This window comes from Capricornis sumatraensis, chromosome 11 (assembly GCF_032405125.1).
Source record: "Capricornis sumatraensis isolate serow.1 chromosome 11, serow.2, whole genome shotgun sequence".
In the NCBI taxonomy this organism is placed as follows: domain Eukaryota; kingdom Metazoa; phylum Chordata; class Mammalia; order Artiodactyla; family Bovidae; genus Capricornis; species Capricornis sumatraensis.
The window spans coordinates 45184591-45199747 of NC_091079.1; the positions used below are offsets into that span (position 1 = coordinate 45184591).

Consider the following 15157-nt stretch of genomic DNA (forward strand, 5'->3'; position numbering starts at 1 on the left):
TGGCAAGCTGGGTTTAGAAAATTGACTTGCCTTAGGGTTCCCAAGTGAAAACATTAATTGATTAAAGTCCATCTTTCATTCGCCAGGTCTAAAAATTACAAATGTTTTCCTTTTATACTTAATGTTTAAAATTTGGATTTCTTTTTATCTACTCATTTCAAGGTTTCTTAGGGGGAAAAAAAAAACCTGTACCATCCCAAGTTACAACATTTGCATCCAACAGAGCTAATTGTGCCCTTACAATGCTTTTAGGAAACACTTTAATACCAGATTTTGTAATTAAAAACAATTGAGAAATGGACTACTTCCTGCCGTATCAGGAAACAAGGACATCACAGCCATCAGCAACTGCGCCACCCCAGGGATGATGAACTGGTGAGCCCTGAGGGGACTCAGGAAGGAAAGAATACCTGCCCTCTAGCAACCATCAGACTGCAGCAACTCCCTAAGGTGAGCCCTAAGGAAACTCAGGATGAGAAACACTGGCCCCAGAGAGCTGAGGTGCAAATCAAAGGAATAATTTCAGTGAGTTCAGACTCTTGCATTTTCCCATAAATAGAAAAATACTGAATTCCTTAACTTGGGATACCTGCCTTTCCTTTAATTAACAATCGTCTTTTGATATTCAGGCTACCTGTTCTTTGTTCCAAAACTTCCATATAACCTGGCTCCTCCCTTCATTTCCTTGGGGCAGTTCTCTCAGGGTCACTTGAGATGCTGCCTCCTGAGTTTGAAGTCCTAAAAATTCCCACCAAATAAAACATAACTCTCAACTTTTTGGTTGTGAATACTTTTTTTAAGTTGACACAATGTTTTCCACCACCATATTCAGTGAACTGTGCTTCCAATATTACACCATTAATTTTTACAGCCTCTCGCTAAGTTTCATAAGCGTGAGGAAAACTCCATCACCCTTACGTACCAATGAAAGAACTGAGGTTAAACACCCATAGAGAAGTCCGACAGCCAGCACCATGGTGAATGGAATGAGAGTGCAGCCCTCCTTGACTGACAACCCTTGTCACGGTGAAGGAGGAAACAACAGGATCTGTCTTGAAAGCAGGACTCCATCTTGGGCCAGACTGTGGACTTTGAGCTGTATGCCCAGTATCTATGGAAACCACACACCAAATGGAAAACCAGGCCCTGAAAGGAAGAGCCCCAGGGCTCTCCATCACCTAAAAGAATACCCTAATTATCTGTGTAACAAAATAGAATCATACATTCTATTATGCTTATTGGGGTATGACCATGGGCCTATTGATAATTGTCCACTGTTAACTTCCTAGACTTAAGGCATATGAATCACAGGTTAACTTTGATTGTATCTTTCTTTTTCCTTTGTTCAGACTAGTTTCAGGGAATTTGGGGAGGTGGGTTTGTGCACCTACGCTTAGGTACGTAAGGTTTTCACAAAAACTGGTTGGGGTCCTTGGCTGAGAGGAGGCTCTGCCTTGGGCCCGCTAGTGTAATAAACTGCATTCCACTATCTGCATTGTCCTTCTGAGTGAGTTTGTTTCCCAAAACACGTGACTACAACCAGAGCAGGCTTCCTGCCAGGGAACAACAGAATCAAAAAGCCCAGTTTCCCATAGGATTCATGGTACATTGCTCCAGAATTCCATTGTGAGTTTCTGTTTTGTGTAGCCTTAAGAAGCTAAAATTAAAAAAAAAAAAAAAAAAATGTATTCAAGCACAGCAAAGTAGTGGCCAGGGCAAAATTATCTTACTAATAACTTTACTGTGTCATTTTGATCTATCGCTCTTACATCCAAAAAGAAAAGCAACTAGAAAAATGTAGGCAGTTTTTATACTGATTAAGATCTCATGAAATTAAAAATCTCTTAGCATCCTTCTATTCAATTAGAAGTTTTATCACACTGTTACAACTATTTTATGCAGGAAATAATTACTTGATTTTCACCAGAAAAGAAGCCAGTAATATTAAATTCTAGTGCATATGCACATATAGCAAGCATAAAGAGATCTGTCAGGAAAAATGACCAGGAAATGTCCTACTGACTGGACTTGTGGAAGATGGTATATTCAGGGGAGGCACTGAAGGAGGAAACAGAACAGGCTCTATCTTGAAAGCAGGACTCCATCTTGGGCCGGACTGTGGACTTTGAGCTATATGCCCAGTATCTATGGAAACGACATACCAACTGGAAAACCAGGCCCCTGGAAGGAAGAGCCCCAGGGCTTTCCCTTGCTAAAAGAATACCCTAATTATCTGTGTAACTGAATAGAATCATACATTCTATTATGCTTACTGGGGTATGACCACAGGCCTATTGATAATTGTCCACTGTTAATTACCTAGGCTTAAGGCATACAAATCACAGGTTACTTTGATTGTATCTTTCTTTTTCCTTTGTTCAGACTAGTTTCAGGGAATTTGGAGAGGTGGGTTTGGGCAGTACACTTAGGGTATGTTAGGTTTTCACAAAACCTGGTCGGGGTCCTTGGCTAAGAGGAGACTCTGCCTTGGGCCCACCGGTGTAATAACTGCACTCCACTGTCTGCATTGTCCTTCTGAGTGAGTTTGTTTCCTGGGACGCGTGGCTACAACAGCACTGGTGGTAAAGAATCTGCCTGCCAAAGCAGGAGATGTAAGAGATGTGGGTCCGATCCCTGGGTCAGGAAGATCCCCTGGAGTAGGGCATGGCAACCCACTTAAGTATTTTTGCCTGGAGAATCCCAAGGAGAGAGAAGCCTGGCAGGCTACAGTCCATGGCACTTAGCATGCACAGAGGGGTTTTAAAGAAAAAAAAAAAGACTTCAGACTTTTTTCTCCATTCATAGTCTCTGCATTTCTTATCCGTAGGAACAAAAACAAGGCTTTTGGTTTTGCCCTCACAGTATTTTTCACTAGATTTTTATCATCACAGCCCCCCATCTCTTCCTAATGATAGGAAATATGTACTGAAGGGTTTACTGTTTGCCAGCCTCTGATCTTAGGCTTCCCTGGTGGCTCAGACAGTGAAGAATCCGCCTGCAGTGTGAGAGACCTGGGTTCAATCCCTGGGTCAGGAAGATCCCCTGGAGGGAGGACATGGCAACCCACTCCAGTATTCTTGCCTGCAACCCACTCCAGTATTCTTGCCTGGAGAATTCCCATGGACAGAGGTTCCTGGCAGGCTACAGTCCATGGGGTTGCAAAGTCAGACACGACTAAACTACTAAGCACAGAACAGCCCCTGATCTAGTTTCAAGCCCCTTCTAAGGACAGAACATCAAGGCTTTATGCAGTTTACTAGCTTGCTCAAGGCTGCAGAGCCTGGATTTTGATCCTAGTTTTCTGACCTCCAGCTACAGCATCCTGACCCCTCCAGCGAGGTTCCACTGTTACTGGAGGCAGCAGCACAGGTATCAGGTTTTCCGGTTGCTTTCCTGAACAAAGACCTTTCCCAACTCTTCCCCACCATCAAAAGTCTCCTGTCCTGTCTCTCACTGATCCTAATGTTGCCAGGTTAACCTAGTTACGCTAGCCTACGGCCCTGTAACAGGGTTGTACCTAGCACGGTGCCTTCTGCATACTAGCTGATAAACATTTCATCTGGGTGACAAGCAATTACATCTTAACATATCAGCTTTCTAATAAATGCCTTCAAAAGTCTTCCTCTAGATATATCCAGAGAAAACTATAATCTGAAAGGATACATGCACCCCAGTGTTCACTGCAGCACTATCTACGGTAGCCAGGACATGGAAGCAGCCTAAACGTCTATAAACAAAGGAATGGATAAAGAAGGTGTGGTGCACATATACGCTGGAATATTACTCAGCCATAAAAAAGAACAAAATAAAGCCATGTGCAGTGACATGGAAGGACTTAGAGGTTATTCTGCTGAGAGAAGTTAAGTCAGACAAGGAAAGGTACATATCACATTGCTCACACGTGCAATCTAAAAAATGGTACAAATAAACTTATTTACAAAACAGAAGTAGACTCACAGATACAGAAAATAAACTTATGATTACCACTGGGGAAGAGGGGAGAGGGATAAATTGGGAAATTGGGGTTGATAAATAAACATAAGAAGGCTGAGCACCGAAGAACTGATGCTTTCAAACCGTGGTGCCGGAGAAGACTCTTGAGTCCCTTGGACAGTAAGGAGATCAAACCAGTCAATCCTAAAGGAATCAACTCTGAATATTCACTGGAAGGACTTATGCTGAAGATGAAGCTCCAACTCTTTGGCCACTTGATGCAAAGAGCTAACTCATTGGAAAAGACTCTGATGCTGGGAAAGATTGAGGGCAGGAGGAGAAGAGGGTGACAGAGAATGAGATGGTTGGATGGCATCACTAACTCAATGGACATGAGTTTGAGCAAACAAGAGTCTATTTTTCATTGGAAGGCCAATTAAGAGGATATGTGTTTTACTAGAGGATTTAGATCTGTTGCTGCTGCTGCTAAGTCACTTCAGTCGTGTCCAACTCTGTGCGACCCCATAGACAGCAGCCCACCAGGCTCTCCCGTCCCTGGGACTCTGCAGGCAATAATACTGGAGTGGGTTGCCATTTCCTTCTCCAATGCATGAAAATGAAAAGTGAAAGTGAAGTCATATCCAACTCTTAGCGACCCCATGGACTGTAGCCTACCAGGCTCCTCCGTCCATGGGATTCTCCAGACAAAAATACTGGAGTGGGTTGTCATTACCTTCTCCATTAGATCTGTTAGGACCCAATTTTAAATATTTCTAGGAACTTTCTTGTGGCCCAGTGTTTAGGAATCCACCTGCCAATTCAGGGGACACGGGTTCGATCCCTCATCTAAGATCCCACATGCCTCGGGGCAACTAAGCCCTTGAGCCACAACTACTGAGTCCTCGTGCTGCAGTTGCTGAAGCCCACACACCTAGAGCCCATGCTCTGCAACAAGAGAAGCCACCACAGTGAGAAGCCCACGCACCACACCTAGAGGGTAGCCCCTGCTCACCCCAACCAGAGAAAATCTCCACTCAGCAATGAAGAGCCCATGTGCCGCAAGGAAGACCCAGCACAGCCCCCTCCAAAAAGGATAGCTTCTGTGTTAAAAAAAATAATGAACATCTTTTAAAAATGTCTACATGCAGCAAGTCTATAGCCACCTATAAATTCATTATATATCATATTCATTTATAGGAACTAATTTTTTATTTTGCACAAATTTGCCTTTACATGGTAAAACCAGCTACAATACTAATCCTTCTTTCAGTTAGTTCAGCAAGAAAAAAACTCCCATACATTCTTAAACAATGATAATGAATAATCTACTACAAGAAATCCTTATAAAACTGAAGGTCAGTTCAAAGTAACTACTTAAAGGTCAAGTTAGCCTTATACAATTCTGTTTCAAAGAGGAAACGGCAAACTGCCATATCATGTGGTACAGCTAAAAGAACATTTCTGTTTGTTCAGCACTATAATTTATTTTCTACTCAGTAAACTATGAGATTTCTGCTCTAAATACATTTTAATAAATAAAAAAAAATAAACATGCTGAATCAAAGCAGGAAGTATGATTTTTATGGAATAAAAAGGCAAGTGTTCATTAGAATTCAGAAAATATAAAATCTGTTTTTATTTTTCTTTACCCAAACATGAGAGGGAGTTCCCCAATTAAGACCACTGAAGAGGCCACAGCACAAGGTTCTAATTTTTCCATCTGACTATCCAAGAGGCTCAATCTACTAGTCCTGTGGATAATTCCTGGATACCCAAATGGTCATAATCACTACAGCTGAGAGAACTTTTTCTGGTCAAAACGATAACACCACCCAGAGAGGCTGAACATTCAAATGTGAAATTGCTTCCTTTAGTGTCAGTCTTAACTCTTCTTATTGGCAAGATTCCCTTTATTTCCCATAAAGCCACCACAATCCCAAGTATTAACTATCATGGCAAATAAACTGCTCTCAAACTACAGCTTCTTTTCCTAGTAAGATTTGGCTTTGGAAGGTGAAAAAATAAAAAAGCATCTCTCAGAACAGAAGTCAGTTCACAGATCCTGAGGGTCCTTTGCCATTTCCTGCAACAGCCACTTCCTCTCCAGATCTTTGGGAGCATCTCAGAAGGGGTGGGGGAGTCGACGGTCTGTTAAATCCACCCCAATTCTCAGGAGGTTGTAAGGTTGCTCCTTGGAGACCCCTGTACCTTCACAAAGGCCCCTCTGAGTTTTGTCTTCATAGCCTGTAAGGCCCAGGCACAAGGTCACAGTTTCACTAGAACCCCTCAGAGCAAGGTTAAAACAAGCCCACCTTGGACATCCCTGGCAGTCCAGTGGTTAGGAATCCACCTTCCAGTGCTGGAGATGCAGGTTCAATCCCTGGTCTGAGAACTAAGATCCCACATGCCTTGGAGCACAGCCAAAAAAAAAAAAAAGGCAAAAACATGCCCACATCTAAATGTGGGTGCATGCAGACATAAATGCCCCTCTCAGGGGCAGTGCAGAGGGAGACATAGACTCCAGTGTTGTCTCCTTCCATCTAAATCACCAAAGACAAGACCAGTAATAAAGGATAATTCTTAAATGGAGCATTTAATTAACCGAAGGACACGCTTCTACAAAAAAAAAAAAAAGGCAAAAACATGCCCACATCTAAATGTGGGTGCATGCAGACATAAATGCCCCTCTCAGGGGCAGTGCAGAGGGAGACATAGACTCCAGTGTTGTCTCCTTCCATCTAAATCACCAAAGACAAGACCAGTAATAAAGGATAATTCTTAAATGGAGCATTTAATTAACCGAAGGACACGCTTCTACATCATAGTTTCCTGTAAAGTGCTCTGTGACCCTCAAACTTTGGGAGCCTCAGACTTCTCTGAGGTTAATAAGAGTTTAGAAAGTTCCTTCAAAATAACTTTCATAGGTGATCTCTAAAGTTCTTACAAATAAAATATTTGACCATATGCCTTGTATGTCTAATCCTGATCATGGTCTAATTCACCGAAGTTGTCCTGTTATACTTCCTTGGAAAGCCAATGGAAGTCTCTATTTTGGAAGAGATTTACAAACTTAAAGCTCAACTTGGGCCGCCTATGGAAATCAAATAACTTGAAAAGATCATCAATTCACTATTAACCAATGAAACTCTTCTTGCTATCTCCTCAGGAAATGAATAAAAATCAACATCTTTCTGTCAAATGAATAAGAAAGTGAGTTGAAAGGGAACAACCCAAAGGTCAGGAGTTATTTACTCAAAGAACACTTAAATGGCAGACACTACTATTTGCCTGAAAACAACAGAAGAAATGTGGGATATCTGGAGACCTGGGGCATTGAAGGGACGGGGTATAATATTCAGGATTGGCATTTTATTATAAGATACATTCTTCATAGTGTTTTGTTGGCCTATTGTGCAACCAAGGTCTGACTCTTCACAATTGAAGACTTTTGCTCAGGACTTCGCTAGTGATCCAGTGATTAAGACTCCTTGCTTCCAATGCAAGGGGCACTACTTCAATCCCTGGTTGGGAAACTAAGATCCCACATGCCACACCATGTGGCCAAAAAGGTTTTTTTATTATTATTATTGTTATTTTAAAAAAGGACTCCTGCTTCACAAAACAGAACTTTATATTATGCACGCACCTTTCCATAGACAGCTGGTATGTAGCTCAGTTCTCACTGAGCCCTTCAGAGTACACAGAGCAACAGCTTCTCTTTGACTACAACGTAAATAAAGATAAGAGTCGGCCTTACAATAACTGTGTCTCTGTCTGGATAATTCACTCTCAAAGGGTAAACTTTTAGGCCCAAAGGGGATGAAAGTCAAACCCGAGCTCCGATCTCCTGCTGGTGTGTGGGCAGGATCGGTGCCCATTCTGATAAAACCACCATTCATCTGTAGTGAAATGAGGCTAATGGAAATAATCCAGGGAGTTTTTTTTAAAGTTCAGTAGATAGATAGCTCGTGAGAAGTTGTGGTATAACACAGGGAACCCAGCTAGGTACTCTGTGATGATCTAGGCATGTGGGATAGGGGGAAGGGAGGGAGGCTTATGAGGGAGGGAATATACGTATAATTACAACAAAGGTCCGTCTAGTCAACGCTATGGTTTTTCCAGTGGTCATGTATGGATGTGAGAGTTGGACTGTGAAGAAAGCTGAGCGCCAAAGAATTGATGCTTTTGAACTGTGGTGTTGGAGAAGACTCTTGAGAGTCCCCTGGACTGCAAGGAGATCCAACCAGTCCATCCTAAAGGAGACCAGTCCTGGGTGTTCATTGGAAGGACTGATGCTGAGGCTGAAACTCCAGTACTTTGGCCACCTCTTGCGAAGAGTTGACTCATCGGAGAAGACCCTGATGCTGGGAGGGATTGGGGGCAGGAGGAGAAAGGGACGACAGAGGATGAGATGGCTGGATGGCATCACTGACTCGATGCACATGGGTTTGGGTAGACTTCGGGAGTTGGTGATGGACAGGGAGGCCTGGTGTGCTGCGATTTATGGGGTCACAAAGAGTCGGACACGACTGAGCGACTGAAATGAACTGAACAGCTGATTCACCTTGTTGTATGGCAGAGATCAACACACACTGTAAAACATGTACCAACAATTCTACATGCAGGGCAGCAAAGGTGACACAGATGTGAAGGACAGACTTTTGGACTCAGTGGGAGAAGGAGAGGGTGGGACGATTTGAGAGAATTGCACTGAAACATATGCACTACCATATGTAAAACAGATGTATGATGCAAGGAACCCAAAGCCAGTGCTCTGTGACAGCCTGGAGGGATGGAGCGGGGAGGGAGGTGTGAGGTGCGGGTCAAGATAGAGGGGACACACGTATACCTATGGTCGATTCATACTGATATAAAGCAAAAACCATCACGCTATTATAAAGTAATTATCCTCCAATTCAAATAAATTTTTAAAAGAAATTTTTAATGTGAAATCAAAATAAATAAATAAAAATTCAGTCTATTCAACATATAGGCTGGTGTTTATCCTGAGACCATACTCTCCCTACATTTTGTTATTAAATTAGATCCTCTCTTTGCAAAATGATAGGGAGAACAGAGAGCTAATAATATTATTTGAAGGGGAAAAAAAACTTGGCTATACTATTGATCTCTCCATCCCTCACATTTTTTTCTTAATTTTGCTGCTCTGGCACAAAACCTGAATGCCTAAAAAGTACTCTCCCATAGAAGTATGAGTGTAGTGATCCCTGGGTGAAGATTAATCGCAATTTACCAGGAGTTAAACCTTAGACTCGGAGAAGGCAATGGCAACCCACTCCAGTACTCTTGCCTGGAAAATCCCATGGACTGCGAAGCCTGGTAGGCTCCGCAGTCCATGGGGTCGCTAAGAGTCGGGTACAACTGAGCAACTTCACTTTCACTTTTCACTTTCATGCACTGGAGAAGGAAATAGCAACCCACTCCAGTATTCTTGCCTGGAGAATCCCAGGGACGGGGGAGCCTGATGGGCTGCCATCTATGGGGTTGCACAGAGTCAGACACGTTAGACTACCTTGAAGTAGCAAAGAACATGACAGTCTCCACATACAAAATGACTAAAACACAACTCGTGTCCTGAAAGTTGAATTTGAATTTAAATATATGGAAGTTCCTCCATTAACTGGATTTGAAACAAAATTAATATGAATGCAATAAATAATTCTAGTGATATGGTGGATGAACAAAGGATAAAGCTAATCACAAAATTCACAGAGTATTAAAGTTGAACATCAAGAGCTAAGACATCCAATGACATCCAAAGAAAATATGAAGCTTCTATAGCCACCAGAAGGACAAACAGACAGGAATTAATTTGACTAGATCCCATACTTGTCTTAAACCAACAACCTTCTACTCACATTTGCTGTCTTGATTGAATATCATGACGCAAAATATCCACACGGTAAGAATTCAAGCTGGTAGACATCACCCAGACACTTGTAAAAATAGTTAATACATGCACACCCATTATGTTTTAGGTAACAGGAAGAAAAATGCAACACAATTTTCTTATCTCTTGTTAAGGCACTGTCATTTAAGCAGAAATCTGGAGTCTTCATAATGGAATTTGGTTTACAAGATGAAAACATGGCAAGAAATGTCAGGCAGCCGTGAAAGCATGCATGTTTCTGAAAACTGCAAATCTCAAGTAGGAAAAGCAGAAAGGACATGCTTGATCCATCTTGCTGAGCACAAGAGCTGCAGTTTAAATTGTCTAATGTCACAAATTGAATTAATTTTTGAAGTGATGTGCTGACTACTAGTAGTATCAAACATATATTCAGAATTGCTTTTAGGCCTATATTTATAACTTTAAAAGGGCTTCCCAGGGGGTGCAGTGGTAAAGAATCCTCCTGCCTATGCAGGAGACGCAAGAGATGAGGGTTCAGTTCCTTAGTGGGGAAGATCCCCTGGAGTAGGAAATGACAGCCCACTCCAGTATTCTTGCCGGGAAAACTCCATGGACAGAGGAGCCCAGTGGGCTACAGTCCAGGAGGTCACAAACAGCTGGACAGGATTGAGCACACACACACATAATTTTTAAAAGTCAACAAGCAAGCTTGATGAATTTCTGTTAAAATCTATCCTCATGTTATATGCAACAGACAAGGTAAATATTTGTTTACAATGTTTGTTGAATAAACCATCCATTTAAGTTTAAGTAAAATAAACAAAAAGGAAATATGTATTGAAATATCTTTTGAAGATTAAAGTCAGTCTTAAACTGTAAATAAGATACAAAAAGTGTCCTAGAAAAAAAATTTTTTTAAATCATGTACCCCAAACAGTACCTGGTCCCCTCACTCTCCACTGTTGCTTTGGTTATGTTATGCTCCAAACAGACGGCAGTTCAGGACAGGGGGATGGTGGCAATTTATCTACCTGTCTCCACTTAGGCATCTCATTCCCTCCTCAACTATTCTACATGGAGTCCTTCTCTCGTTCACTGAGTCAGCCCTCTCCACCTGAAAACACAGTTTACCTTTCGCCGCCTCCATTAAAACAAAACAAACACCTGACTCACAGTTACCTCCCTCTAACTCTGTGCACCCACGGCACTGATGCACTCATCAGGACCCAGCACTACAAACCAACATCAGATGACCAATAGATCACTTCTCTAGGACTGGATCAGAGATAATCTGGGATAACACAGAATTCAAATATTATTCATCATCTATTTTTGGAAAAAGTACAGGCAGTAATTCCATCATTCAAAACATAAAAATATTTCTGCAGAAACAAAACCAGAATTTAATCTCCACTCAGCACAAACCATTACCTGTGCTTAATGGACCAGGACAGTTAGACCTTCATCAAGTAGTAGGACCAGTCTGAACATTTGATCCAGAAGTTCTTTTTGACTTTGGGGAGAAAAGCACATATCTCTGACTCACTTAAGCGAATAAAACTCCCCAAGGCCATAAGTTTTGTGTGTCACAAGCAAAGTCACTGAATCTTCATCCAGAAGTTGGTGCTTTCCCAAGGACTCCTATCTCTCCTTAAATTTTTGATTAGACCAATATATCTTTGAAGGCTGGTTGAAATGGAGGAGCTTTTCAAACACAAAGAGGGCAGGATGACAGCCCAGTGTTTTTCTGTCCCTCCAAAGCCCTCGACTACTCTGCAGATTTATTTATTTGGAATTGTCTTTGGTCCTCTCTCTTCTTTCATATGTTCTGGCATGAACTCTTCCTTCTCACGTTGGATGGGGATAGGGCAGCAGCAAGAGGTGACACAGAGATGGGGTGGAACTGTTTCAAGGCACTAGAAGTGAGAGGATGTCTGTGGGCATTGAGTAAAAAAGCCCCTAGAAAGGTAACATTTGAAGCCCCAACGTCGCCCATCAAGGCCTCAAAGAAGAATCTCCTGTTATTGTCCTCAGTATCACATACCACTTAGGACTTCCCCGGTGGCTCAGATGGTAAAGCGTCTGCCTACAATGCGGGAGACCCAGGTTCGATCCCACGGTCAGGAAGATCTCCTGGAGAAGGAAATGGCAATCCACTCCAGTACTATTGCCTGGAAAATCCCATGGACAGAGGAGCCTGGTAGGCTACAGTCCACAGGGTAGCAAACAGTCGGACACGACTGAGCAATTTCACTTTACTTCACATAACCACACATACTATTCAACACACTGCAACTGGTTTTTTCCCTCCATCCTCAAAACACATAATATTTTTTTCATTTAATATTTCTTTTAAGATCCTGAGTTTTTTTTTAAGGAAGGGATATTTTGAGCTTTCAAAAGAAAACTTCTTTAATGATCATTCAAGCAACATTGAGAAATATTTTCTCTGATTTCATTCTTTAAGGTACATGTATCACTTATATAAACAGCAGTGATTTCCAGGCAATGAGGTAGATATGAATGTGGCCTCTGGTCATGAGCAATTCCATGCTGCAGTACATGCAGCTGGGAATGACAGAGAGGAAGACTGGCATTTTGATGGCCCCTCAAATATACCATTACTTGTCACTGATGGGCTATTTCCCAGGAGAGAACTTTGGTCCTTACAGAAAGAAATATGAACAACAGAGGCATCCTGTCAATTGCACCAACATGGGGTGTCTCAATGATCCTGGCACTGGACTCAATGTTGGAAGGAACACAGAGAGTGAGAGGGAGGCTGTCTTAGCTTGGGCTGTGATAACAAATTACCATAGACTGGTAGCTTAAACAACAGAATTTATTTCTCACGGCTCTGGAGGCTGGGAAGTCCACAATCAGGGAACCTGGTGAGAGCCTGCTTCCTGGCTTGGAGATGGTCCTGTGTCCATCACCCAGCAGTGAGCAAGGAGAAGCAAGCTCCCTCTGGAGTCCATGAGGGCACGAATTCCATTCATGAGGGCCCCACCCTCATGACCTCTTCTAATCCTAATCACCTTCCAAAGGCTCCACCCCCTAATATCATCACATGAAGGGGTAGAGTTCCCAGCATATGAATTGAGCAGGGTGGGGGGAGGGGGGGTGGTAAATCACAAATACTTCAATCCATAACAAGAGCCCACAGTTAGTGAGAAGGACTCTTTAAACACTAAAGGTTACAAATGCATGAGATCAATGCCTCAGCAGCCATCTATCAAGGAAACTGGGAGCACAGATGAGGGAGAAATTAATTCTGCTTTGGGAAGGAACTCAGAAAGAGTCTCATGAAGAAATGACATGCTAACTAGATATTGAAGAAGAGCAGGAGTTAACTAAGAAGGGTAGTAGGAGAGTGACTTCTTCAGACAAAACAACTCTCTAAAAATCTCTCTCTCCCCCCTAATTGCTTGAGATGAATAAATCAACTTACCAATTTTAATCAGAGCTAAACTAGACTTTTAATTACCATTGAGGTTTCTCCAAAGTTATTTTCTGCTTATCGTCTTTCATAGCATCCACAAAAGTGACCTGCTGAATCTGCAGAATTTTTACAATAATAATAATAATACTATGATGAAACTTAATAGCATAGATTACCTTTATAACCAACAGCCCATGCGCATTCTCCAGGCCCACTAAGGCTAATGGGAAGTTTCTTCTGCTGCCAAAAGCTTATTGAGGACTTTTTTTATTTTAACATAAATTGATAAAATTCAAGAACTACACAGCTACTTGGCAACTAAATCATTTTCAGTAAATCACCAAATACTCTACATGAACAACAAAGTTTTGGTGTTGTTCCAGCTGATTTGTTCTTCTTACCTCCATGGGAAAAGCTTTGAAATTAACTGTGTGCTCAGAACCACGCTGGTTTTCTCTTCCCCAGTGAAATCTAACTTCATACAGCTCAAATTCATGTCCTTGAGGCAATGGACCTCCTGATAGAACTGAAGAAAGAAAATAAGTTCTATTTAATTACATCTCAAACACATTCATTGGCACAGCATTATAAACATTTGGGGACATTTTTTGCTAAGAGGTCTCATAAATTCTACAGATTAAATTCACATAGTCAAAATGAGGAGAGTATAACTACTGTGGGATGAATTCATACTATCTTCTTGATACAGCAGACATTCAAAAACTCTAAAATACTTGAGAATGACATGTATATGTTAACTTCTTATATATTTTAGGCATAGGAACAGACAGGAAATAAACACAGCAGCTATCACAGTTTCCCCTGAGACAAACTTAGCATTGATCAGGAGACAAGAATATGACCTGAGTCTCAGACTGACCAATAATTTTCTATAGACTTATCACTAAATTAAACATTGTTTATAGATAATCCATTACACAAGAACACTTTCAATTGAGAAAACAGATGTTAGCTGGCATAATTACCCATGAAGCCAATTAGTATAAGCCAACTTGGTTTTTCAACAATGAAATCACAATTTTTAAAAAGCTGTCTATCATCCAGTGTCACATAAATGCAAATAAAACTGTGATAAAATATTCACAATATTTAAAATATTCAATTTTAGTTCTATGGGGCCCTGTCTCTGTGTCTCACTTCTGCAGATAACCAAGAACTCTGTCCCAAACAGGGTACTCTGAAGGATGATGGAAAATACATCTAGTCTTGAAGCAACAAAATACTGGGCAGGGAACTAAGATCCTACTTCTAGCCACTGATCACTGCTGCCTCCCTGAGATCGAGATCAGTCTCTTGCTTGCTGCCCCCCAGCCTGCACCATTTGAAATGGAAGCATCCTTCACCCTATGTGTCTATGACATGACCCAAGGTTTGGGGCATTCATGGGGTTGGCGGGGAGAGGGGGAGAGGCACTATTCTAACACTGCACTCTTTAAAAAGAGCAGAAAATTGTCTTGGATGAGGCTTAGCGAAAAGAAACGATAGGATTGTGAAACAAAGAGGATTAAGAATATCTTTCCCCAAAACATTTTCATCAGGTACACACACACACACACACACACACACAGTTTCTGAAACCGTTACAGAGCAGTTCACTAGTATTTTATTATAGCAGTGGATGAAGCTGATCCTGTTAGTGAGTTCAGGGGCAGGAAAGAAAGATCTGAGCTTCACCTGTACTAGGCTTCCATCTGCCTAGTGGCCAATATTTCTTCAGATTAAAACTTGGAAATTGAGATGATATTTTTAAATGCCCTGAAAATTCAAACTGCACAGATGTATGTTTTATCGAGGAGAAGTTCCGGGCCCACAGGGGTTTCACTGAAAAATACTTCAATGAATACTTTTTGATCACCTACACTGTAGCAGGTACATGGTGTTTAAGATAC

The 15157-nt window shown here is 41.6% G+C and overlaps 1 protein-coding gene across 2 annotated transcripts in view; it reads right to left on the reverse strand.

Annotated features, from left to right (window-relative positions):
- CA8 (carbonic anhydrase 8) overlaps positions 1–15157 on the reverse strand; it is a 66399-nt gene that overhangs the window by 41072 nt on the left and 10170 nt on the right. For both annotated transcript variants that reach the window (XM_068983919.1, XM_068983918.1), the window contains exon 3: positions 13649–13773. In XM_068983919.1, coding sequence (XP_068840020.1) covers positions 13649–13773 — 125 coding nt within the window. The remainder of the gene's footprint in view (positions 1–13648; positions 13774–15157) is intronic.